At 39.4% G+C, this 27,139-nt stretch overlaps 2 protein-coding genes across 4 annotated transcripts in view; both read left to right on the top strand.

Annotated features, from left to right (window-relative positions):
* Positions 1-8,855, top strand: part of LOC126394184 (collagen alpha-1(I) chain-like) — a 102,497-nt gene extending 93,642 nt beyond the window's left edge. Inside the window, exons 46-63 of the mRNA XM_050050874.1 lie at positions 273-326; positions 436-489; positions 2,604-2,711; positions 2,825-2,878; positions 3,304-3,357; positions 3,474-3,527; positions 3,806-3,859; positions 3,936-3,989; positions 4,144-4,197; positions 4,487-4,540; positions 5,367-5,420; positions 5,540-5,593; positions 6,608-6,661; positions 6,761-6,778; positions 6,872-6,925; positions 7,052-7,114; positions 8,285-8,450; positions 8,713-8,855. Coding sequence (XP_049906831.1) covers positions 273-326; positions 436-489; positions 2,604-2,711; positions 2,825-2,878; positions 3,304-3,357; positions 3,474-3,527; positions 3,806-3,859; positions 3,936-3,989; positions 4,144-4,197; positions 4,487-4,540; positions 5,367-5,420; positions 5,540-5,593; positions 6,608-6,661; positions 6,761-6,778; positions 6,872-6,925; positions 7,052-7,114; positions 8,285-8,450; positions 8,713-8,855 — 1,200 coding nt within the window. The remainder of the gene's footprint in view (positions 1-272; positions 327-435; positions 490-2,603; positions 2,712-2,824; positions 2,879-3,303; positions 3,358-3,473; positions 3,528-3,805; positions 3,860-3,935; positions 3,990-4,143; positions 4,198-4,486; positions 4,541-5,366; positions 5,421-5,539; positions 5,594-6,607; positions 6,662-6,760; positions 6,779-6,871; positions 6,926-7,051; positions 7,115-8,284; positions 8,451-8,712) is intronic.
* Positions 8,856-19,044: 10,189 nt separating this feature from the next.
* The window catches only part of man1b1b (mannosidase, alpha, class 1B, member 1b), a 20,266-nt gene continuing 12,171 nt past the window's right edge, over positions 19,045-27,139 (top strand). For all 3 annotated transcript variants that reach the window (XM_050051361.1, XM_050051359.1, XM_050051360.1), the window contains exons 1-9: positions 19,045-19,319; positions 20,166-20,285; positions 21,550-21,649; positions 21,889-22,007; positions 24,418-24,548; positions 24,634-24,743; positions 24,980-25,159; positions 26,070-26,218; positions 26,603-26,791. In XM_050051361.1, coding sequence (XP_049907318.1) covers positions 20,181-20,285; positions 21,550-21,649; positions 21,889-22,007; positions 24,418-24,548; positions 24,634-24,743; positions 24,980-25,159; positions 26,070-26,218; positions 26,603-26,791 — 1,083 coding nt within the window. In that variant the 5' untranslated portion in view covers positions 19,045-19,319; positions 20,166-20,180. The remainder of the gene's footprint in view (positions 19,320-20,165; positions 20,286-21,549; positions 21,650-21,888; positions 22,008-24,417; positions 24,549-24,633; positions 24,744-24,979; positions 25,160-26,069; positions 26,219-26,602; positions 26,792-27,139) is intronic.

Here is a 27,139-nt window from a genome sequence, read left to right as displayed (position 1 = left end):
CCCACGGCTCAGCAAGGAAACATTGTCAGTGGAAATACATAGAGGGATTTTTTTTTTTTTACTGAAAAGACCAATGTTAATAGAAAGAGTCCTTTGACTTGACAAATCTGACTTAAAGCCATGGTTTATATGTAGTATCACGATAGGTTAGCAAATGTCATAAAGTTTACTTTTCAAAGAAACCGAACCACTGTCAGAAATTAAAGACATGTATGAAAGGTGTGTGATGATATGCAGTCACTTTTTGATAAGCTGAACTTTTCTGTCTATAGGGGGACAAAGGTCCTGCTGGTTTGACTGGGGAGCTGGGAACTCGAGGCCCAAAGGTACAGAACTCAGCTTCCTAACAGTCACAGTCTGTAATGTGAAGCAACAGCCCATCTATCAGTGTTACTACTTTTGATTCCCCTAACACTGTACTTTGTCTAACTGCAGGGGGTGGCAGGAAGCCCAGGTGTAAAAGGTGACATGGGAAAGCCTGGACTAGTGGTGAGTGCAGTCCACAGTACAGTATGACAAACCATTATAGTGTTGCTAAAGACAGATGCCCCAGAAACATTTTTACTTTGACTTCACATTTTCCGATATGTTATGACCCTGTGGAGGTTTTTGTGTAGGCAGCACTAAATGGAAACTAAGGGAGAGTATTATGAAACATAAAGTTGGCAATGAGGAATATTTCACATTTCACATTCACACTGTAAAACAACACAACAATAACCCTGATTACCTCAAAGCAGTTCGCATTGAGATCATCCTTAAGTCTAAGGCCACCAGAGTTTTTATTCCCAGCTGAAAACAAGAAGTGCTTCTCAACTGGGAGTGCTTGAGAACACTTTGGAGGTGCACCGTTTTTTCAGCTTAGACAGTGGTTGAGTCGTGTTGCTATGATTCTGAATATCTCCAGTAGTAAAAATGTTGGTGCATGGTAGAGTACTTGCTCTGGATGAAAGGAAGGCTGAAGCAAGTAGGGAGAGAGGACGGAACATATTTTCCTCTATTGCTTTTGTTGTTCAGCACTTGTACATTTTAGATGTGATGGTTAGTCTTCACAATGTTTGTCCCTCCTCCACTGTGATTGAACAGCTAGGTAAAAAGTGACAGTGAATGCCGCACGTTAGCTAAAATTTAACATCTTTGAATTCTCAGAGATAAAAAAAACAACCACTCAACAGGTAGTGCTCAGCGCAGAATAGAAATTAAGTGCATTGTCGTGCTGCTGGCGCCTTGGAAAAAACACTTTGGTGAACACAGCCCCTCAGAGAGGAAAACAGGGGAAAACTACTTCAGAGGCAACTTTTTGGATTTTGACCCTCTTGTTTGCAGGTTTTTGCCTTTGACACCAAAGCAGAAAAGTCTCTACTTGTTGTGCATAAAGTAAACATGTACTCTAGTTTTTCTTTCTTTCTTTCATGTTGCCATTTCATAATATCACGCTGACAAATCGATAACCAATTTCCATTGTCTGTATAGAATAATGGACTTAACCACCATGACATGACCCACTGGATTGTGGACTCCTGTTTGAAAGCCTTGAGTCTAGCATTTTGGCTGTTGCCATCTTGGATCTTTCCAGCTTGATGTGACCATATTTGGACGAGAGGGAAGAGCTAACCCAAACGCTAGATGCGGGCTTAGCATTGTGCATTTACAGCAATGGTTATGATAATGCTAATTTTGATTATGAAAAACAGGCTGAAAACCATTAACCAAATTCTAAACGAGACATTTTTTAGGCGACCAAAACATTACAATTAACTTTCAAGAACTGAAAACACCCTAAAATAGTGACAGCTACAACTATGCCTATACTCTGAAACTGGGGTTACACAGTGGTTACGTTACCTAACGCTTACGGTATGTTACCTACATTCTTGGTTGTATGATAGCAGTCTTTCAGTATAAGCAGTCTGTTCTCAGACAAACACAGAGAATACAGTCTGACTTGTCCAACATTCTCCACGGTGAGTACGAGCTTTTACCCTCAGACAGATGATACTGGATGCCCAGATTTAAACTGAATAATTTTAAAAATTAATTTGTGCCAACCTAAATTAAGATTTTAAATAACGTTGCTTGATGCTTTAGGGGTTGTGGTGTGCTTTGCTTATGGTGCTCTGTTGGGTGCTGGGGTTCTGTGCAATACATGAATGGCTGATGTGCAAAACTGTTATGTGTAGTATATGTTTTTATGGTCTGGTATTGTAAGGCAGCAATACTTGTGCAGCTCCTGAGTACAAGATAAATTTCCCGACAGGGACAGCAAGTATATCATATCGTATCATATCGTATCGTATCGTATCGTACCGTATCGTACCATACTGTACCGTATCGTATCGTATCATATCGTATCGTAGTGTCTTGTCAGGGGACAGCAACCATCTGTCACTCAAAGCAGCCACACCCTCAGTTATGTATAACTTAATAACATTTAAACAGGTGAGTTATATATAAATTCACCCCTCATACAGTTGTCATGACTGACTCACTTTTGGAGCCAGTCTCAAGTGGCCGTTAGAGGAACTCCAGTTTTTGGCACACAAGACCAGCTTAGTGGACTTCTTCCTTGCCCTTATGACTAAGCACAACCTTTTGTGCTTCAGGGGTCTGCAGGAGTCGCAGGAAAACCAGGTGATCCTGGTTCAAAGGGCTTTTCTGGAGTTGAGGGTTTGAGAGGAGAGCCTGGGCAGAAAGGGGAGCCAGGAGAAGTGGTGAGAATCACAGCAATTGTGACTGCTTCATCAAATACGGAAGGAAAAACAACTATACATATGAATTTCTTAAATGTATGATTGATTGATGGTGATGGTCTACGTGATTGCAGGGTCTTGATGGCCTGCCAGGAAGTAAAGGACATCCAGGATTACCAGGACCAGAGGTAAGACCAGGACCTACATATGTGATAAGAGACTTTACCATCTTAGATTTTGGACATGGTAATATGGTAATTGTTGTCTTTTCCTGGGTTTAAAGGTTGCATTACAATAAAGTGATTTAATTTTCTTAACTTACCAGACTGTTCTAGCTGCTCTATGATTTGCCTTGAACCACTTAGTCATTATATCCACATTACTATGATTACTTAACAAAAATCTCATTGTGGGAATATTTAGTGAAGGCACTAATAGTTGCATCAACAACATTGTTGCAAAATCAATATTAAGGTATTTGGTCAAAAATAATGGGATATTTGTTGCTCTGCATATTTCCCAGCCCAGTGTCACTAGCACCAACACTAACATTACCAAGCAATTTTGCCAATCAATGTTGAAAGAAACGGCCTTTTGTGTTTCCATTCTCCAGGGTGTGGAGGGGGAGATGGGACATCAGGGTCCTGTTGGCCCTCCAGGACCTCAGGTCAGCACTGCCCCAGAAACCACACACACAGTCACATATTATGTCACACATGCACGCTCAGTATTGTGAACACTCTTAAAAATAAGAATCACTACCTCCATCTGTGTTGTCTTCAGGGACCAAAAGGTAGACCTGGGCTGGAGGGAAGGAATGGACAAATTGGTCGAAAGGTCAGCTCAAGTCTGTGTCTGCATATACACAAACTGGTAGACTGGTGCACCTTTTCAACATATCACAATTTGCTTTTCTCACATAAACATTGCATCTGAAATAAAAAAAAACATCATCAGAAATTAAAGGTAAAGGAAACTGTTAATATTCTGTATTATTCTCCTTGTCACTAATCCCATGTGCAGCCACCTGTCTCAACAATGAATGTGTCAAAGCCTGATAAATCCTTTTCCTCTGTGCCTCTGATATTGATTAATCTCAGTGAATTGAATTTCAGGGAGATGATGGCAAAAGGGGACGTCCAGGGAAGGATGGACGCATTGGAAAGAGGGTAGGATGACACACCTGACATCTAACATGAATGTGAACTTGAATTCATTTTAAAATCTATGGTATTCTTTTTAAAGGGAAAAAGAGGGAAAGCTGGAAGTAGAGGCACAAGAGGAAGGCAAGGAGAGAAGGTCAGTGGATGTTGATCCTGACAATATGTATCAGCTTTTACCTGCAAAAAACTTTACTTTGACTTCAGCGTTTTTGTTTTCCACATTAAAAATGACTTGAGGCTAGTCAGGGTGTTACGATGAATCAAGTCTTGATCTTTCTCTGGCTTTGCAGGGAAAGATGGGAGATTTTGGTGCATTTGGTCCTCCAGGGAGACTCGGCACATTTGTAAGTTTTATTTAACCTTATCAGCTTTTTTGTTGTGAATCATTCTTTTATTAGAGTTAATCATCAGTGTTTCTCACATTACATTGTATTTAATACATTCTGATTGGACAGCCAAAGTGTGACTGTTGTGCTTTATCTNTATATATATATATATGTGTGTGTATGTGTGTGTATATATATATATATATATATATATATATATATCCTACTTCATTTTGATAAATGTTAATGGATTAGTAAAAACAAAATTATGAATATTGATCACTTCTCCAACAATCTTTACCCAAAGGGTGAATCTGGTCCACGTGGAGAAAAAGGTGAAATGGGCAGATCCGGTTTAAAGGTAGGCCTTTAGAATTTATTTATTTGTTTTAGTAGTTTATTGGCATTGACAATGCTCATTTATTAACAGACAACAGAAGCACTGTACCCTGAGCCAGCGATGGCCTACAGGGCTAAATTTCTATCTGTCATCTGTATGGCCAAAGTTTAAAAAGGCTTCATAAATATACACTAATACAACAAATAACAGCATAAATGAAGTTAATATGTGCAAGATAGCAGCAGATTGCAACACAATTAATAACCTAATGTTCACTTACATTGTCATGCACAACAATAGAATTACATTCTTTTGACTCCGTTAAAGAAATTGCTGACTGACTGAAGGTGCTACCCTGGTCCCATTTACATCTCTCATTTAATTGTGATCTGTATCTGGAAAATATCATCCAGTCCATAAACCTTTGCTTTACACCTGGGCCTTTGGCCTTGTTCTTTAAGGCAAAGATAAACAAAGTTTATCTCAATCAAACAGAGTTTATCTTGGGGTCTTAAAAGTCAACCAATCAGAGCCGGTAGATATCTTCCCTTTCTTCTGGAAATATCAGTCTAAATCTATTGCCCTGAAAAATTGGCATAGAGTAGGAACAAGGGTAGCACCCAGCGCCCGACCTTGAGATTAAAGGCAGCCGGCAGTTTTTTGCAGCCATGTACATAAGTCAGTGTATTGTCATCATATAGCTGGATGTCTACATCAGAACAAACCATTAATACAGAGACTAAATAAATATAGACTGATTCTAGTCTCCCGCTTTTACAGGCTGTTATATTGTATCAACTATCATTCTGATTTTTAGAGAGTACACTCTGTATTTCTTACTGTGTAGGGAGAACCTGGGGCTATGGGACCACCTGGCCCTCCTGGCAGAGATGGGTTAAAGGTAAGCCTATGTATAGATATCATTTTCCAGGTAAGCTTTCTTAAACAATAGACCTAACTTCTTGATGCTGTCTTTTATGTGTGCTGAGTTATGTACAATATATCATATTGTTGTTTCAGGGAATGCAGGGCTCTACTGGGGAGCCTGGAAGAGCTGGTCAAAAGGGAGAGCAGGTAAAGTAACGCTGTGTCACATTAAACACAACGCCAGCAGACATTACAATTCACCTCAACTTTCCTCACAATAAGAAGTCACAATACGTTTTCTGGCCTCAATACACATTTGCATAAGTAGCTATGCAGAGAGTTTAACGCTCTCCCATAAGGGACCCAAGACAGGAGCTGGCTTTAGGCATTTTAATGGAAGTGGTGTAAAACTGTCAAACAATACAAAAGATATACGTTATAAGTCCCATATACAATAATGCAGGGTGATATATATGTATAAAGGTAGAAAAAGATATGTATAAATTAGGGATGCATAGTATTGGATTTTTTGCTGATATTTAACAAGGCCAGTAGGTGGCGCTAAACTGTGCTAAAGGCAAGAAATATATTGCACACAACGGAATTTGTGTGTGTGACATGTGGGAGAAGCAGAACAATACATCTTCAGTTGTACTCTATACTAAATGCTATTTCTGGGGTGCAGATGGCTTTGCCAATGTTCGAATACAGATGATATAGTTGTGTATTTACGTCACTGTGTGTACAGTCTTCCCTTTTGGGTCCTAGTTACAAAAATTCAGAGGTGAACAACCAAATGTTGTGACAACTTTCTGAGCCTTTGCACTCAGTGTGAAAGGGGAGACCACTTCATTTTCTGGCATGCGAACCTCTCCCCGGGGACCTAATAGCGAACATAAAACATGCTTTACACATAATTATATACATAACAATCCATACAATAAATAAATCATGACCATTGTTCAAGAATATATCACACTTATGTTTTGACATTCATCAACGTAGAATACTAAGCTATCTCTGGAAACAAAGAGTGATGTCAATATGGTAAAATGCACCTGCTTCTGCACAACCTAACATTCAATTCTGAGTTGTTTTTCAAATTTTTCCATTTCCTGTTTGGATTCACCTTAGAAGCTTTCAATAAACCATCAGGTCTGAGTCATTCTGCTCTCTGAAGTGTGCTCTAATAATCATATAGTAGTACTGATTATTTCCTAGGGGGATATTGGTCAACCAGGTAGAGGAGGTGCTCCAGGCCTGCCTGGGCTGCCTGTAAGTACCTGATATTTTGGTCAGCAATAATAACTGCTCTGGTGTTGGAAAATATGATGATCACTCTTAACAACCACTGCTGTGCTTTTCTATTTTTAGGGGTTGTTTGGGAAGAAGGTGGGTAAATCCAAAACCACATCTCTTGCAGTTGTTTTCTGAGAAATCTGATGAAAAATCGATATTTCTAATTAGATGTTTTGGATTCATTAGGGCCTCAAAGGATATGCTGGACTACCAGGCCCTATTGGAGAGAAAGGCTTACCTGTAAGTATACAGAAGGTCCTCAGTAGTTTCTAATAAAGTCTGATACAGGTTTTTATGCACTGAGTAACAGAAATGTGTGAAACCACACATCAGAAGCATCTGTATTCACTACATTCTGTTTGTCAGGGTCCACCCGGCCCACCTGGACCCCAAGGAACCTCCCTGAACCTCACACTAACTCAGCTGAAGGTGAGTGTACTTAGCCATCATGCATGTGTGTGCACATGATGGCTGCCTCGCATATCCTGCTTTTCTATTGAATGTTGGTTCTGCACATGCTTAAAAAGCTGTGCATCTTCATGTCCATAAGACGCACCACGTAGACGTGTTGTGCATCTTGCGGTGCACAACGTTTTCTTCACAATTTCAAGGTAACAAGTGATGAGTAATTGATATACAAAGATCATTTCTGGGTGAAGTATTCTCTTAAGCCCATGAACATCAGGGGCAGTATATCAGATTTTTTTTTTTTTTACATGCTTCCGCATGTTTTTTATCCAGAATCTAAACTAGTGTCCTGTTCTTTGCTGTGCTTTGCTGGGTGGCAGTATAACTGCAGATGATAAAGACAGGATCAATAAGATAATCAGAAAGGCTGGCTCAGTGATTGGCCTTACTCCAGATTCACTTGAGGTTACTGCAGCAAAGAGATCAAGGGCCAAACTAAAAAAGTTCTGTATTAAGAGGCTGTCTATTACACAGTGTTTTTAAGGGACTCAGAAGCTCATTAAGTGAGCGTCTCAGGATGCCTCAGTGTTCTTCTGAACAACTCAGAAGGTCCTCTTTACAACAGCTGTCAGATTTTTAGATGTGGTCTCAGCTGTTGATTATGTCTCAAATGGCTTTTCATGGTGTCATTTATTTGTTTGTATCATCTTTGAATCACCAGAACCATACAAGATGGTTAATGTGAATCAAAGTCAGCCACAGACTCTGAATTAACCACAACGATGGCACATTGTTAAGAAATTTGCAGTTTATGTTGCAGCCATATGCCTATCAGACTTCAGTGTAACAGACCTGTGGTCATTAAATCTTTTTTAAGAAAGCCTTATCTTAGTTTATCTTACAAACACCCTTAATGGTTAGAGACCATCCCGCACATAAAAGGTCAAAGGTCACAAATGAATATCTATTCATAAAAGATCATTTAACATGCAAAGTCTTAATATTTATTTTGTTTAAACAGGTGACTTAAATTTTGCTTTCTTCATCGATGTCGATATACAAATAATACATTTTGTGAAGTATTGCACTTCCAGAATTGAATCAAATTAAACTGTAGTATCTTTAATTTATTATGTTGTTTCATCCATGCATATTTTTTTATCATTCTTTATTTTGCTGTTAATATCTCAGGAGCTCATGTATATGTCAGACAAGCCTAACTACATCCTGGTCCAGACTTTGTTGGACTCCCTGCAGAGAGATCTTCACTGGTTCATAAACCCACCAGATGGCACCAAACAACACCCAGCTACTACATGTCTTGAGCTGTGGCTCGCTCACCCCAACTCCACTAATGGTAACACACTGACACTGAATCATTCACTGATGCTCTTTTCAGGGGAAAAAAATGAACTGTTGTTCCTCTAGAAATTACCATATATGTCTTGTCATTGAGTTATACAAGTTATTTTTTTTAAGTCATTTTATTTCAGAATGTTTATCAGCAGGTCATGCAAATAGATTGTGAGGATGCAGAGGAGTATGTTGACATCATGTCTCTTGTTTGTGCTGTGTTGTGAAGTTTGGAATTGATTTTTTAAAACACGCTCTTGTTTCAGGGATGTATTACATCGATCCTAACCAGGGGAGCCCAGCTGATGCTTTTCAAGTGTACTGTGACTTCACAGCAGAGCCAAAGACCTGCCTGTCTCCACTCCAGCCTCAGGTATCAGCACTGCACACCACACCTGACATTCTTTAAAGTGTAAGACATTATATCATTTTAATACCACATAACGGTTATACCCACAAATAAACAAATGACATTGAGGTTGGGATCATCTAAGGCCCTGATTGGACGGAGCACGCTGTAACAGCCTGGAGCAGTTTTTTTGTAATTGTTTTTGATGAGACAGAAGCATTTCGCCAGCTGCATTTGTGTTTCCACTCTAAACACCGTGGGTCTCATTCATGAAACGTGAGCAGAAGGAGTTTGTGTGTAAACTGTTCACAGACGGAAATTTACGTGCATGTCCGCACTCATCAATATTTTAGTAGCTCCGATCTTTTTGTAGCTACTAACAAAATCTACTCCTGCTCCTGACCACTCGTAGTGCTTGTGTAAATTTAGTACAGCACATAAATATTGTTTGTCACTATTGGAAATTACAATTTTAACTCGTATTGCGCTCTGTTATGTACACAATACACAGATGCCTTTGAAACACGTAATCTAAACATGACAAAATATTAAAAATATAACACATTTAGTTAAATTAGTTGGCAATTAGCAGGTTTAAGATCCAGATTAGGTTCATGATTGTGAATTATCTATGTAAATCGACTCAATAGATTACACGTTCTTTCTACATGTTGAATGATGATAATAAAAATATCCGTAAGGACAGCCGGATCACAGCCTCTTCGGCCTCGGTGCCTGGGTTCAGCAGGGGCAGCAGGAGCAGCAGGTGGTGGAGCCACGAAGGAGCACGCGCCAGCTGAAAGAATTATTTGAGACAACACGTTTTTTTTTTTTTTTTTTGTTTTTTTTTTGTGTGGCTTTTTGATCATTTGAATGAATAAATCTGATTTGAAAAATGTTTAATTTACGTTGTATAAAACAGAGCTTTAGGCTATTAAGATTCAAATAATTTGAAGACGATGCATACAAAACTGCTGTAGGCTATATGTTATCCGTATCATTTGTTAAAATAAATGTTAAATAGCTCTACATTCCGACAGCCATCACTGATTTAGAGTTTACCCATTACGCACAAAACATCTCTGCTTTCCCGTTCCCACTTCATTCAAAACCCCACAAATTAATCTTCTGTTTGTTTGGTGACCGCTGTATTTTTTTTGTGTGCTTATGCGTTTCTTTGCCTCCAGTTTCATATCAAACCATTTAACAAACATTAACAGCATCTGTTACCTCCCTCCAGGCCTTCGCTTTGCCTGTCCCTGTCACACAACTACTAACTGAAGAAAATAAAATGTTTTTTCTTAAGTTCTACTATGTTCTATAGTAGCAATGACAACAAATGATAGCCAAGGCCCGAGGAACAGCGGTGGGCTTTGAGGCCAATTTGACTTAGTGGCACAGTGGAATTATAACTTCTGGGTCTGTCCAGTGATGCCACTGGGGCCCAAGATGACTTTTTCCCATTGACTTACATTGGGATAGAGACGTCTGTAAAGCAGTGGATAAAGGTTTTTGAGCATCACAACCCCTGTGAAATGACTTGTTTCACACTAGTGGTTTGATCCATTTGGACTGATAACATTTCAAAGGTCTAAAAGGGCTGCATGATTGAATTATTTTATTCCTATTGAAATGAGCCAAGGACAAACTGGAAGTTAGGTGCTCAGCCAGCAGAAGTCTCAAGTGCGCCTGCTCTATGGGCCCAATGATGCAGAAGATCCTGGTAATTTTACATGAATGGGGTCGGGAACTGTATCCAGTTCTCTTTATACATCCATGGTGGTAGTGGACAGTTTTGCATCAAGCCAAGGTTAGCTCACTTTTAATGTCACCCTGGGCAAGCTGCAAGACATATCTGAACAAAGAGTGGCTTCAACTACTTTCTAATGTTAAGGTTTCACATCAAACAACTGACTAGCCAACATCCTTTTTACCCTGTGTTGTTGGAGGACTGCAGACGAAGTGAAAATATCTCTCTGCAATGCAAAAGCAGTGAGTTAAAAGCTTCACTCTTATTGAAAACAGTAACACAAATCCACCCCAGGCTGCTATTTAAAAGCACCCTGTCTGATCAGGGTCAGCTTAAACAAAAAGGTTGCAAAACGTGCTCTGTCTGATCAGGCCCTAGGTCTAAAAATAGTCGATTGCTTTCAGGATGAATTTTCTTACTTCTGCTGTTGCCAGTTCCTCTCTCACACAAATATTGTAGAAAATACTCCTGTTGGCTGTCTTACTGGGAGTTTGACAGAAAGATTGACAATGACAATTGGTTATAGAAGCACTTAGCATAGCTCCTACACCTCTGAATTATCTATCAGGCATTGTGTAGTTGTCACGCTAATCATCGTCCCCTCCACGTCCCGATGACAAACTCAGCTCATGTACATATAATAGGAACAGCTTCACAATAGAAACCTTGATACAATATATATGAAATGCACAAATGTATCATATCCCTGGTTTGCTAAATGTATAATGCTAACATTTTATTCTGGTAACTGGGCTGCTGTTAGGTGTAGTTTACTAAACATGTTACAGTATTCTCACAATTTATCCAAAACTGATTATTATTGATAGCTCTCATGTTGTGGCTATAAAGATTAAATAATAAACCCATTCACTGTTTTTATTGCGAAGGTCTGTGGTTCATGTCAGAAGTCTTTTATTTTCATCTCAGAGTTTATAAAATGGTGAACATGGCCTGCTATAAAGCAATCACAGCGCACTGATTAATAAATCACATACATTTTTTTTAAGCATATGACCCTTGGCAGGCTCCATACCAACACATTCCATCATCTGGGTATGACAGTGTGCATAACCAGCAACCTTTGTTAAAGTGAAAACAGAGATATGTCTTTAATCTATCTTTGGATTGTACTTTTTGGAGATTTGAGCTGGCACCCATAGACTAACTCAGAGGTACACAATGTAAACATGACACACATATAACACACATCATATTAATGTGATAACATTCATGACCAACCACAGGTTCCAGTCAAAGCTTGGCTGAAGGATTCTGGCACCAATATGTCATTTCACTGGTTGAGCACAGTTGAAGACGGCTTCCAGGTGAGCGTCTGATCCAGATATTGCTTTCCACTTTTGTCTGAAATGGATTTCTCTGATTTACTTGTTTCTCTAACTCATATCTTATGTGTAAACCACTTACCTTCAGTTTGAGTATCCAGGAGGAACAGATGTGGTGCAGATGAGGTTTCTGCGACTCAGCAGCAGATTCTCCAGTCAGACCATCACTTATTCCTGTCAGCAGGGAACAAGACAGGGCAGCACAGAGAGGGAAGTTAAGTTCCTGGCTGACACTCGGAGGCAGAGTTACCTGGGGGCACTGCGAGACTGTGTGGTAAGTGACAGTGATGGTGATAGAGGCTCATGAATCCAAGAAACCAGCGGCTCACGCAATAGTGAGGACATTTTAACCCCAAACCATATACACCTCCATTAAAGTTATAGTTGGTTACTATTATCTAAAATTTCATCATTACATCCACACAGAAGTACATGACAAGTTATTTTTATAAATGTTACCAATCCTAGCTATAAGCCTTGTTTTAAACACTTACACATTTTAAGTTCCTGCAGTACTTTTACCTGATGTTTAGACAAAATTGTCAGCTCATGAATGAATGAATGAATGAATGAATGAATTTATTTCGGTCTTACATCTCAAAATATGTGTAGTTCGTTCACAGTAATATGTACATATTGACCGAAAAGGTGTAGGCTGAAGCTGAAGCTTATTTAGCCCACCCTCTTTACACACACGCACACATACTCCAAAAACAAACAAAAACAAAAAAAACAAAAAACAAACAAACAAACAAAAAAAAACAGCTCACAATGCAGCCAACAAAAGGCTGATAACTGAGAAATAAGAGCAATTAAAACCACAAAACAATTTTTTTTTTGCCAAATCAGATTTCTGTCATGTATCTTTGAATTGCTGACTTTTTATATAATGTTTTTAATTGTAATAAAGAAGTGCTTAGTTTTAATTCATCAGTGGAACTATTCCACAGACGTACTCCTTTAACGGAAATACAGTTTATTTTAGTGTTTGTTCTAACTGTTGGTTTTCTAAACATCTCAGTTCCTCTGAGCTCATAGTGTCTATCTCTCCTTTCAAAAAGAGTCTGTATAGTGTTTGGAACAAGGTTATTTTTAACTTTATATATAAACTTTATTGTGTTCAGTTCAACTAAATCATAAAATTTTAGTATTTGCAATTTAATAAAAAATGGATTTGTTGAGTCTTTATATGCAGCATGATTGATTATTCTAATAGCTTTTTTCTGTAACATGAAAATGGGTTTTATATTGGTTATATACGTATTGCCCCATACTTCAACACAATATAATATGTAAGGCAGAAAAAGAGCACAGTACAATATGTATAGAGTATGTTTATGTAATATATATTTGTATCCATATAGTATTGCTATTGTTTTAGATGTTTTGTTTTTAACATTACTTATGTGTGATTTCCAGGTGAGTTTATAATCAATAATCATACCAAGAAATTTATTTTCATAAACTCTTTCTAATTCAATATCATTAATTGCCAGTTTCAATTGAATTTTAATTTGCCGTTTAGAGAAGGCAATATATGTAGTTTTATCTATGTTCAAGGAAAGCTTATTAAGGTCAAACCAATTTTGTAATCTCTGTAGCCCTTTCTCTGCCTTGCTGAGAAGTAATTCTAAGTTTCCCCTGAGCAATATAAGGTTGTATCATCAGCAAATAAGACATAACTGAACTCGTTAGTCACACTACAAATGTCATTAATATATAGAATGAACAACTTGGGCCCCAATATCGAACCCTGGGGCACCCCGCAAGTTATTTTAAGCATATTGGACCTCACATCACTTATTTGCATATATTGGTATCTATTGTCCAGATAATTTTTTAGCCAAGCGTGTGCAATTCCTCTGAACCCATATCTTTCAAGTTTATGTAGCAATATATTGTGATGACATTCTATTTCCATCTTCAGGCTGATATTGCCTCCACTCTAACCTTGGGGCAGCCTGAAAAGTGTACACTGACACAACAGCTTCCTGTTTTATGGTGAAACCTGCAAAATGGCCAACATGACAAAGTCATTCCACAGTAATTCAACATTTCAGCAACTTTTCATTGTTAAGATTCTCAAGATTGTACTGTCCAATTTTGACTGATCTGATTAAATGATTGAGTGACTTTTTTCATTTTGTGTCATGCACACAAACATGTGCTTAACCCTCAGACACCATTACAATGACGTTGCAGTGAACAATCCACAGTACATGCTATTTTACAGCTCAGTCCTCAAAGTACTCTGCCTTCTATCCCAGGCCTGGCAAAGAAATTCAGCCACAAAGTTTGGGGCAGATAGAACAATGAACACTCAAGTTACAACATCTTCCTGCCTCATATCACAACACACACATGGCCGCCACGCCACAGTAACATAGTTCCATGAGAACTCAAAGTTTCAACAGCTTTTAATTGTTAAAGTCTCAATATTGTACTGACCAAATTTGAAGTAGATCTGATTATTTGCCTGAAAGGAATCAGAGTTTGCTCAAGTACAGTACCTGGAAATGGCAACAACAAAAAAAGGAAATTAAAAATGGCTGACTCCCTGTTGGGTGTAGGGTGTAGCTCTAAGAGTTTTTTTCGTTTATGTCTGTAAATGTAACATATGCATACCAAATTTCATTTATCTACATTGAATTTAAAGATGTTTTTTTTTTTACTTTGAACACTGTTTTTCAACATTTGCCACACCTGAGCATGAGACCTGTATCAGATATCTATTTTTGCCACTTCTGACAAGTGTGCAAAGTTGCTTGAGTTTTCAAGCACCTCTAGCCCCTCAAAAATGCACTCAAAGACTACTACGAAAAATCAAGTTAAGTAAAGTAAACGCCTCCCAGCAACTCAAGGCATAATCTGTTCCTGGAAGGCTTTTCATTTGCAGCATCTGCAGGAAGTGGTAAATTGATGTGGTTAACTTTGCATTGCCATGCTAAAGAAATGAATGAAAACAGTGTTTCTATAAGAGTAAAGAAGCTGAGTGCAGCACAGTGGTGAGTATGACATGATTCTGTTGCCGTACTGATGGAATGAATGCTGTGGAAATGTATGTTTTACTGAATCAACCTTATGAGAAATAGTATTTTTACTCTTTGCCTTTCTTTGTTCATGCTTGCTGCACCTGTTACTATATGAATTTGAATACAGGCTCCATTTGAAAATTTACAGTATTTATCATTTGCCCTGACATTTCACTCAACACCACCTCATAGTGGTGCAACAGAACAGGTCACATGGATCACCAAAGTCATTAGGATTCTTTATTTGTCAGAACTATGAATATTTGTACAAAATCTTTAGTGTTTTCAGAGTGCTAGTCAGCTGTTAAGAGGAGCCCAGGGCTGCTGATTGTTGGGACAAGGTTTCAGGAGTCAGAGTATTTATAAAGCTTTGGATTTTGCATCACCTGGCCTTTACTAACTATGATTGTGAACAAGCCAGAGTCCTAACAAGCTAATTATGGTCTGAGACCTCAAATGTCTTGGGGTGCCCAAACCTTTGCATGCCACTATAAAGACTAATAAACAAAAAGGGAATTACTTATCCAAGTATTTTCAAACACTGTTTCCTTTTCCACAGCTGTCGGAGCAGCTTGAGTCGGCAGCCCAGGAATCAGTTTTTCAATTTGAAAGCGAAGATCTCCAACTGCTGCCTCTCAGGGACCTGGCAGTGTTCGGAAACAAAGATGTAACGCAGGAGTTTGGCTTCACCGTAGGACCAGCATGCTTCAGCTAAGGACGCCCCCTGTCTCTTAGCATGGCTGCATTTGTGTGGTCGTCTGCAGCTACAACAATCTGAACAGGCAAACCATGTATTTCTGGCACTTTTGTACTGTCTTTTATAGCTATTTCTGATTTGGCATTGCATTCTAGTTCACAGTTGTCCAACATTTTTGCAATTGGGCTGACTAGCCATTTCATTCTGGATTTTTTGAGCAATGTTTGTATTGGGAAGTCTGGGTCGAAAATTGACCAAGCACAATCTTTTTCACTATTAATGAGGACAAAAGGCACAAAGTGAGCTGAAGATCCTTCAGGAGAAAGTTTCTGAAGGTTTCCTCTGCACAGACTGACTGTTGACTCACCCACCTTTAAGACCAGGGATATTTTGATTAACTATATTTTGTACATTTTGTTTGTGTGTTTTTGAAACGTGGTTATTTATATAAATGCTCAACATTCATTTAGTCATTTCAATTTTGATTCAGGTATGTTTTTACTTGATCATTGTGCTCAAATGTCAACATAGGTGGTGGAAACTTGGTGACGTAGTGACAACTCCTGGGTCATGCAACAAAGTTCATATGATAGCTTTTTCTTTTTTGTTTTCTCTGTTCCTTCAAAGATGGCCAGAGCTCAACGATGTACATAAGCACCTCATTAATTGATTTTACAATGAAAATTATGGATTTTATTGATAAGAAGGACACATATCCCACCTGAATCACAACTCCAATACCTCTACAGCACAATCAGAATACTATTCATGGATTCATAAAATAAATCAGTATCATTATCAGTGTATGTTGATTGAAAAATAACACTACAGTTGTCTCCATTACAGTTTGGCCACACCGACAAGTTTGCTTTTCCACCGTTAAATTTCCCGATGGTACATACGGTTGTAACACTTCTTTAATAACCAGATTTAAGCAACCCAATAGCCAGACTAAATGTTGGCGCTGGACATTTCTGCAAACCACAGTTATGTTTCATTTTTACATTTGATATGTAGCAGATATGTTTAAACTTTAAACTTCTTTATGTTTCAGTTTTCTATTTAATGTTGTGACAAGGCTGTGGTCATGGTGTGCTTAGGTTTAAGCACAAAAAACATTTGATCAGGATGAGGAAAACATGGTTTGGCTTAAAATACCACAACACAACAAACATGGCTGAAAATATCCCCATATATTGTTAAATAATACCCTGTTTTATCGCGACAAATACTGCTGGAAATGTCCCAACGCGTCATTAAAAATACCCGCTATTTTTTGGATCTCGAACATTGGTCTGCTGTTGGACAGCCATCTTCCAGTTTTGTCACAACAACTACGGTTCGAAATGACCTGACATATTGTTGAAAAATACTAATTTTGTCTCAACAAACACAGCTGGAAATGTTCCATGTCATGCCATCCTCTGTGCCCTCCTCCACCTCCTGATGAGAAACTCAGGTCATATTGATGAAATCTGAACTCTGATAATTGTATTGGACTCAAAAATCCAGTATTGTTCAGGTTATAGTTTGATGAACCAGGCTACCTGGGTAAAAAATGAACAGATCATTTGCCACTTTCAGTCCTTTTTAAAAGTGTTTACAAATCCTGACATGATGTTGTGTTTTCAAATGCTTACCTCATGGTAATCTCATGAAAAGACAAATTATGTGATAGTCTGCGTCTCTCAGTACTTTCTGATTACCATACCCTTACTACGCTCTTGTGTAGTCCATAGTCCATTTCATGGTATTTATTTGATGAATTGTGTACAATGTCGGTCCTTTGTACTCACTTTATTAATGAGGTTTTGGTTGTTAAACCATGAGGAACATTTTTATTTAGGTTTCACCATCTGCTAAATCTCATCAGGGAAGAGTCCACCAATCAGAAGATGCCAGATGTGTTCTTTGTGATCCTATGCAGCTGTCCATGACACTATTTGAACCTTTATTTTAAATGTAACTGTTGTAAATACATCATGTGGCTGTTGTAGATATTTCAATTAGTTTATTTGTTATTGCCTGTAGTCAATATATTGTAGTTCTTCAGCCTACTTTGTGCATATCCATCATGAGCTGGTTCCTGTTGAGTTTCTAATTGTTTTAAGGTTCTTAATTTATGTTGTGTTGATTCCAGGCTTCTTGTTTCTCAGTGTTTCTTAACATTTAAATGATGCTGCACAAAAATTACACATACATTAATTGTTTGTTTGTTTTTTGGCCACTTGTGCGCTGCAGAGTGAGCTGAAAACACAGAAATAACATTATCACCTTATAAATTTGGTATGGGTAAGTAAACAGTTACCTATTGCAACATAAGCATTCATCTGAGTTGTGTTTGTGTCCACCTGATGAATGTTAGTCTGATAGCAACACTTACCTAGCTCTGGTTTGACTTCCACAAACTCCAGAGAAAAACATCTGACCCTCAGCTGCCAAATGCTCCACTATGTTTACCCTCTCATCTCTTACTTTGTCTGTCTGCTGTTAGGTGCTGGAAGGGTAGTGTACCATAGTGGCCTTATCAGGTTGTTGTTGTTTTTTTTTTTTTTGCTGGAACAACCGACTGCTACCTAAAATGGGGTCCACAGGAACAGAGTTGTGGGCTGGAAATCCAAACCATTGTGCTAAAAGAGGCTAAAAAGCTCAGTAGAGCTGAGGGGAACTGCAGTCTGGTGATAACTCTTTGAGGGTTTGTCAGTAAAAGCCATTTAACATGTGGTCATTTGATCCATTGTATTAGTGCAGCTTTAGCCAGTATAAGTACGTTTTTACACAAATGATGTTCCAAATGGATAAATAAGTTATTTTGATTGGATTTGAGAAGAAGGGATGTTGCAGTTTTAATTGTATATGGTCCTGCAGACTTGGACACTGTATTACCTCTGAGCTACCCATGCTACAACTGTATCTTACTGTGAGTTACATTTGATACAGTATTGTGCTTCATCATAAATTAAATTCATTTAAATGGATTTTGTTGCATTTTGTTTTACTTGTGGAACTGGGCTTAACATTACATTACATTCATTTAGCTGACGCTTTATCCAAAGCCCCTTACAGGAACTGCATTCAACCATGTGGATACAACCCTAAAATTGCAAGAAAAATAAAGGGAAAAAAAACATGTAAATACATCAGCTTCATCAAATATGCTGAACTGCTTCAAGTGCTACAGTTAGAAACAATAACAGATACAGAAAATGTTTTATTATTATTTTGATTTTATGGGCCAAGGTGAGTGTGAGTTTATGTGATAATATATTCTAAAACATTATGGAAAAAATACTGACGGTTTCAGAGTGACTACAGAAAGAAATTAGTGTTTTGAATTAATTTCTTATAAAACGTGGATCAAACAGGATCACAATACCAAAAACTTAAAACTTGGTGTTTACGATATTTCGAGGAAGTCAGTGAAGGCAGCACGGGTGCACCTGATCACATTGTTGACAGTGGGCAACACCGCATCCTGAGATACAAGTGGAAGATATTTAGCATTCTTTAATCGTCTGTGTAACAATTATAAAAGGAGGACTTTCGGAAACAGCATCGGCGGAGTGTCTCCTACATGGAGAGACCACCGAGGCTGTTACATTAACGTTGAGCTAACCGCAGTTCTGACTGCTTTTAGCGTTACTCTCCTGCTGGTGGATTAGACTGGTTGCACATCTAATTTAACGCTGGATACTTTACAAGGTAACAAGATGTCAGTTTCATGTTGTCAATTTTTCTGTAGGGCCATTAAATCCTTAACAAAGAGAGTTTTTTTCTCTTTGAGGAAGGATTCTGCAGTACTTCAAAAGTATTGGAGTGTACCCATGGTGTCAGTTACTGTAGGCCTCACGCCATGCCTCGGTCCACAGTTGGTCTGTGAAACCGCCAAAACGTCACTTAGTTCGGTGACGCGTAGGTAAAGTAGCTGCCACAGCGGGGTTGACGTTACACTGGTGTTTCCGTCTCGTGTGAAAGGTAAAATAATATCAGTAAGTAGTTACAGTAAATATCTTAATATGCAGTACTTTATTCAAAAGTTATTTCGACTGGATAAAGCAATGTATCTCGACGGTTAACATTTATCTAGGTTTACGCTATCAGTTAAATTAGCCTGTTGAACTCTTGGAGGTAGGATGACAGCTATGTAGCTAGCTGTGCTGTGCTAACCACCAGCATCTAAGATTGTATTTCCCCTGAAATGAAACTGTTTGAGCATTACGATAATTCATTTTGCTTGAGATTAGGTGTGTTGTGAACTGAGGTTGCAGCAACTTAAGGGAAAACCTATAAGTAAGGTTTTTCTTAGCATAACGTTAGTCAAATGTGTATGAAGTGAATCAAAGTGGGCAAAACTCTCTATTGTAGAGAATAATGTCATTTTGTTTTAATCATATCACAACCACACCTATATTTACCAGCCAGGCTCCTATGCTAGCTGCATCTTGCCCCCCCCAGCTTGTTTGTATCTGGGTTAACATCACCACACCTGCCATCTCCATCCGGCTCTCCTCTCACTCACACTGCTATTCACTGTATCTCTTCCTCCAGGGCTGGGTTACAGACATGCACTCACAACCTCGACAGGATTATATATCTATAAACTTTGCTGGACAAGGAAGTGGAAATTACAATAACGGCAAGCAATGGAGGAGGCAGTCCTGCTGGAGGGTGAGTGAGATGCATCTATGAGCTGCTCATAAAGCGTGTCTCCTTCTCGCTTCTGTTTCTCATCTTAAGTGCTCTTGTCTCCCACCCTAATGAGGACACCGATCTTGTTTCCCTCTTTGGGCATTGCTGGCTCTATTTTCGGATACTTGCCAACAAAAGATATTTGTGGACCTGAAGAGTGCATGGCTGTCGTCTTTTCTGTGCTATATTGTAGAATTGGGTGTAGTGCACACGATCCAGCGCTCATCAGCAGAACATTTAGTATTTAGTTCAGTTTAGTTTATTTGCACAACAAGGACGTTACAAAGTAGATACAATAGCAAAGGCAGCTATTACAGTGCAGGAGATGAAGGAAACCTGGAAGGCTTTTTCAGCGTCCTGCTCCATTTAAACAAGCAAACAAAGAAAGATATTATTAATCATCAAGGGCTTTATTTAGCTGTCACTGACTTCACTGTGGTGTAAGGCCTATTATTGGAAAGCACAAAGAAATCCAGTTCTTAGCTGTCTTGGCATTAGTCTCTATGTCAGGGACATCATGAGAACTAATACTAGTTTCTTTTTCCACTAACAGGGCAGCCTGTATGCTTCCAAATGTTCGCATCTGCTGTTTAGCCTCTAGTGTGTAGGATTTAGTGACATCTAGTGTTGAGGTTGTAGATGGCAACCAACTGAAACTTCTCATGTGTGCCAAACATGTAGGAAAACTATGGTTGCCAATGTGAAAACACAAATGCCCCTATCTGGAGTCAATGTTGGCTCTGTCCTTTGTGGGCTACTGTAGAAACAACATAGAAGACTCCATGGAAGAGGACCTGCTCTGTAAGGCTGCTCGATTATGGAAAAAATCATAATCATGATTATTTTTGGTTATTATTATTTTTGCTTGTTACTGTCACTTTTTACCCAACTGTCCAAATATAGTGGGGGAGGGGCGGGACAAATAGCCTACCACAAAGACCAACCTTCATATCTTACATGCACATGTGCTGAATAACAACAATTTAGGAGAAATATGTTAGGCTATATATTCGTTTCTTTGCCCAAACTGTCTCATGAAGTCACATAGAGTAGTACTGTGTGTTCAAGGAGGATCATTAGGGATTAATGATACAATATATATCTTATTCAATTTGAATGTTTTTAATAAAGGAGGTTTTATATTTGTTACGATGGTATCAAACTGAGTGTCAAGAATTGTGATACTAAATTTGTGCTATCATGACATGCCTGTTCCATCTCCCTCTCTCCTGTGTGCCTGCAGAAATGGAAGCAGCTGTCCAGACTGCAGCGGAGCCTTATCCTCGTCCTCCTTTTTATTTGTGGAATCGCTTCCTATCCTGCTGTTACTGAACACCTCAGAGGTGAGACTCTTATACATTAAACATCTTCCATGATATTCCATGAATCTGAGCCCTTGGAATGCTGTCAGAGGCTCCTTGAGGCTTGAGTTGTTATATGTTAAATTAATGCAATAGTGTTTAAGCGTGTTGGAGCTCTAACCTGTGACCCTCAGTAATCATCCTGCCCGCCTGCCACCTTTAACTGTGCTACTGCATTACTGTAATACCTTGAAAGTCAATCTGTTTGTCTGTGTGTTCAGGCCTTACAGATGGGGACCAAGACACAGACGCTAACAACTACTTGAGGCCCGTCATCCCCCATGTGCTGCCCGAGCCTGTCAAACAGGGCCAACTACCACTGCCAGAACAAACCTCCCAGGTTTCTGTTTATCTGCTTGTGTTCTTTGAAGGGTAGCACAGGGTTTCTTAAGAGAGTGGAGCACTTAAAATTCTTGGAAAGTTTGGAAAATCTTCCTTTGCTGATGAGTGTTTTCAAATTTAATGTTAATGTTAATTTGGATAGATGGGTTGTGATATTCAGCAACCCATGAGGTGATTGTAGTGTCAATAGGGGGGGGCGGCAGTAGCTCAGTCCATAGGGACTTGGGTTGGGAACCGGAGGGTCGCCTGTTCAAGTCCCCGTCCGGACCAAATATGGAGCGTGGACTGGTGGCTGGAGAGGTGCCAGTTCACCTCCTGGGCACTGCCGAGGTGCCCCTGAGCAAGGCACCGAACCCCCCAACCGCTCGGGGCGCCTGTCCAAAGGGCAGCCCCCTCACTCTGACATCTCTCCACTTTGTGCATGTATAGGTCCTGTTTGTGCATGTGTGTGTCTTTCAGACCTGTGTGTAATTGACAAGCAAGAGTGAAAACATTGAATTTCCCCTCAGGGGGATTAATAAAGTAAATAAACTTAAACTTAAAAAGTGCAATATTTCAGGTGATTATTAAATTAGTGAGAAAAACAAACTACTTTGTCTATATATATTTAGCAGCTGAGTTATGATGTTGAATGATGTTATGTGTTACAAAAGTATGATAGTGCAGGACCTTTGCTCCATTATTTAGAAAAAGCCCAGGGTCATAGAGAGAGCCACAGCTACAACATCAGCATGGCAATATGAGTAAGAGTTAAAGTGGAAGTACATGACCTGAATCGTACCTGCTTGTTATTTTAAGTCTAACTACCACTACAAACAGGTTGCTCAACATTATGAATTTACAGGATGTGATCTGAGATTGTGCTTGTTCCACTTTTGAAGTCACACATGACCTGAAAAGCTCGGTATTATTAGTACTAGGCAAATAGTGAGGCCTCGTCCATGTTGGAAGATGTAGCCTATTGTGCATCTTAATGTATGGTCATATATGCAGGGTCTGAAATGAACACCCACCAAGCGCCAAATGTGGGTCGATTTTTTTCGTTTGGCAAGTAAATCTTGGCAGACTATCCACCACACGGGCAGGTATGTTTGTGCCACAATAGTTGTGTCATTTAAAAAAACTATGCTGTGAGTCTCTGCCGCGTTTTGTATCATCTAGGGGCACGCTGCTCTGCTGCTCCTGTGCTGTCTGTCACGCACAGACACACACACACACCTGTCCATTTAAATGGTGCTGTGAGACTGACCGTCTCGAGCGCTCCTAGTTTTGCATCACTGTTTACCATACGGGACATCAGCTGATCCACTAAAATGTCACTTGCTGCTGGTCTGCTGCTGTCTAGTGTTGCGCCCATACTTAAGAAGGTAATGAAATAATAACAGACCTTGTAGTCTGAACCAAGACGGCAAACTCTTTATTGCCTTCCACATTGTCACTCTACTTTACTCCACTTTCTCTTTCACAATAAAAGCCCTAGAAATATACATCACAATGAACTTTTTTTTGTTTACCTGCCACTGTTGCTGGTGGATAGCAAAATCTACCAGCCACTTAACGGATCACTGTTGTTTTTTTGGCTGGTGAATGAATGAAATCTACCAGCCACTTGCATATTAGACCAGTATTTGACTGGTGGCTGATACTAATTTCCAACCCTGCTGCTTACAAGAGGGAACTTGTTCACATGCTGACACTGTAGTGATGAGTTTTTCAATATTCTAAAATAATTTTGCTTCAGATTTTGATCTGGCCTCTATTTTAAGTTTGTCTTCAACATATTATCTTATTATCACAATGAAATGTACTGAAACAAATGTGTTTGTAGAGCAAAAAAGGCAATTTATTATTTTGGCCGGTAAAATAAATATTTTTGGCTAGTGTATTTTTTCATCTACCATCCACCTTGGCTGTTAAGTCAAAAAGTTAAGTTTGGACCCTGCATATATCCAAAGTCAGTTCATGATATATTCCTGTTACCCTGGACAATCCACTGAACATGCTGTCAGGGTAGCATTTACTCTTTCTTACATGGAAAAAAGATACATTTACAGATACTAGTTTTTTTTAGCAAGGTAATTTAACTTTTTTTTTGTGAAAAATCCCAGAGGTGACATGACGTGACTGGTCACAAAGAAAAAGTGCATGTGATGTTGCTGTGGCTCCCTCCAGTTTAATATCCCTGGTGCACTAATTTAGCAGTGAAGACTGTCATAGTAGCAATTAATTTTTAAAGGAAGTTGGCAGGAAGTTTCACTAAAAAAATATCTCCTTGAAAAAGACATAGGTCTACAGTTATTTAACATTACCTGTAGGGATGAGTCTGCTTTTCTTTCTTAACAACTTGCTTACATGAAGTGAAGAATTCAATGGTTAAAAAAGTTTGTTTATGTCACCATTTGTCACAGAGGAAATTATCCAATAAGAGAGGACCACCTGTCCTTCACAACCGTCTTCAGAAGAAGGGAAACGCTTCAGATCCAGTGGTTGAGGAAAACGCAGCTAACGGCAAGAAAGGAGAGGAGGAGGGAGTCATCAGGTGAGACTTGGTGTATGATCACAACTCAAGTTAGTTTTGTTTACATATTTGTATAATTTATTCTTAATCTTCTGGTGACTTTCAGCTGGCATGGGGCGGTGATCGACACTGAACAGGGCACAGAAGGCACTAAGGACGGGGAAATTAAGGAGGATTCACCCGCCAACCAAAAAGACAAACCAACAAATGAGTCAGGTATCTGCTGTTTGATTGACCACTTTCTGATTTGATTATGAATAAGTAGTTTGCATTGAGCATGTTTGATAAAGTAAAAACTCTCTGGAGGCATGTCTGTTTGAGTGTGACTGTGGAATCTAATATCCACTTTAGAGTATGATTGTAACTTTAAAAAACAGGTGGAACGTTTCTCTTGTTTCTAAATCACTCTGTGGGATAATGACTGGGAATCTTGTGTGTATTGTGTGTTCCAGAAGGAAACTGGCTGGAGGCGGTGCAGCAAGCTTTCAGACATGCATGGAAGGGTTATAAAGACTTTGCTTGGGGACATGATGAGCTCAGGCCCCTCTCCAAGTCCTACAGCGAGTGGTTTGGCCTGGGTTTGACGCTCATTGATGCCCTGGATACCATGTGGATCCTGGGGCTTAAAGAAGGTACATGTCCAACTGTAAACTTCCTCCTCTTCTTGACTAGGTTGTTAGCGTGATAAAAGTGTTTTCAGACAAACCACCTAACGGTCTTTGAGGATCAAATACTGTGATCCTGTATGCTTAAAAGGTTGAAAAGTTAGGAGCTTACAAAGGATGAAGCTGTAGTCAGTGTAGCCAGTGTCACGGCAAAAAATGGTGTCAAAATGTAGCAGATCAGGGTTCAATTTTTGCCTTAGCTTCAGTGAAGTGTTTGTCAATAAATACCAATTTTTTTTTTTCTTTGCGCCTGCTTGTCGACCTGGTGCTTTAGTATATCCTTTAAAGTCTTCCGATGCCAAACCTTCTTGTCTGCTTTATATGGGGGTAGTGGTGCCACACTGTTAAATTTCTGAATAATTTCAGACTATGTGGTGCCACACTGTTAAATTTCTGAATAATTTCAGACTATGTTGGTTCATTTATATATTATTCTGTATTTATTCTTTCATTCATTCATTCATTCATTCATTCATTCATTCATTCATTCATTCATTCATTCATCTTCTAACCGCTTCATCCTCTTGAGGGTCGTGGGGGGGCTGGAGCCTATCCCAGCTGACATTGGGCGAGAGGCAGGGTACACCCTGGACAGGTCGCCAGACTATCACAGGGCTGACACATAGAGACAAACAACCATTCACGCTCACATTCACACCTACGGACAATTTAGAGTTATCAATTAACCTAGTCCCCAATCTGCATGTCTTTGGACTGTGGGAGGAAGCCGGAGGGCCCGGAGAGAACCCACGCTGACACGGGGAGAACATGCAAACTCCGCACAGAAGGGCTCCCACACCCGGGATCGAACCGGCAACCACCACACCACCGTGCCGCCCCTATATTTATTCTTAAAATTTGTATTGTTATGTTACAGAATTTGAAGAAGCAAGGACATGGGTGGCCACAGAGCTAACATTCAACAAGAATGTAGATGTCAACCTATTTGAAAGCACCATCCGCATCCTGGGAGGCCTACTGAGCACCTACCATCTGACTGGAGACACCCTGTTCCTAGACAAAGCTGTGAGTCAACACACATGCGCTCATTTTAAAACTGCAAGCGTATTTTAGTTACGTTGGAGAATGCAGATAATAGCACCACTCAATTTACTTCAGTTGTGAATAATTGTGGCGACAGAGCTGTACCTTACAAGTGCTGTAGCCTTTGTAATGAGCCTCTTGGTCATCTCAAGAGTCTTTACCACCAGCCTGCAGATGTTACCCAGAATGTTAAATAGAAACATACGCTCAACATTCAGATCAAACCTGTGAGACACAAGGGCTAACACGTAAACTTCAGTGAGGAATAAGTCCTTGTATACACACAATATGAAATTGGTCTTTTGGACGATTCTATATTTGCTGATATCACAGAGTCTGCATGTTACCTGCATTCTTCCCCTGCAGAAAGACATCGGCTCCAGGCTGATGCCGGCCTTTAACACCCCGTCCAAGATCCCCTATTCTGATGTGAATATCGGGAAAGGGACAGCCCACCCCCCTCGCTGGACCTCAGATAGCACTGTAGCCGAGGTTACAAGCATCCAGCTGGAGTTCAGAGAGCTCAGCCGCCTCACTGAGGAACCACAGTATCAGGTAACTGACCAAGACACACAACCATGCTGACCCAGGGTCTGCCTCGAAAGCTTTAAAAGTGCACTTTATCTCAGCCTTCCATTTGTTATTTGTCAATATTTTTGGCAGAATTTGACATCATTCTGTTTTTTTCTAACATATACAGTGGTGTGAAAAAGTGTTTGCCCCCTTCCTGATTTCTTACTTTTTTGCATGTTTTCCACACTTTAATGTTTCAGATCATCAAACAAATTTAAACATTAGTCAAAGATAACACAAGTAAACACAAAATGCAGTTTCTAAATGAAGGGTTTTATTAATGAGGAAGAAAAAAATCCAAAGCTACATGGCCCTGTGTGAAAAAGTGTT

Source organism: Epinephelus moara, chromosome 8, assembly GCF_006386435.1.
Source record: "Epinephelus moara isolate mb chromosome 8, YSFRI_EMoa_1.0, whole genome shotgun sequence".
Lineage (NCBI taxonomy): Eukaryota > Metazoa > Chordata > Actinopteri > Perciformes > Serranidae > Epinephelus > Epinephelus moara.
The sequence above is the reverse complement of the archived record's forward strand: the minus strand, read 5'-3'. Positions and strand labels throughout refer to the sequence as shown.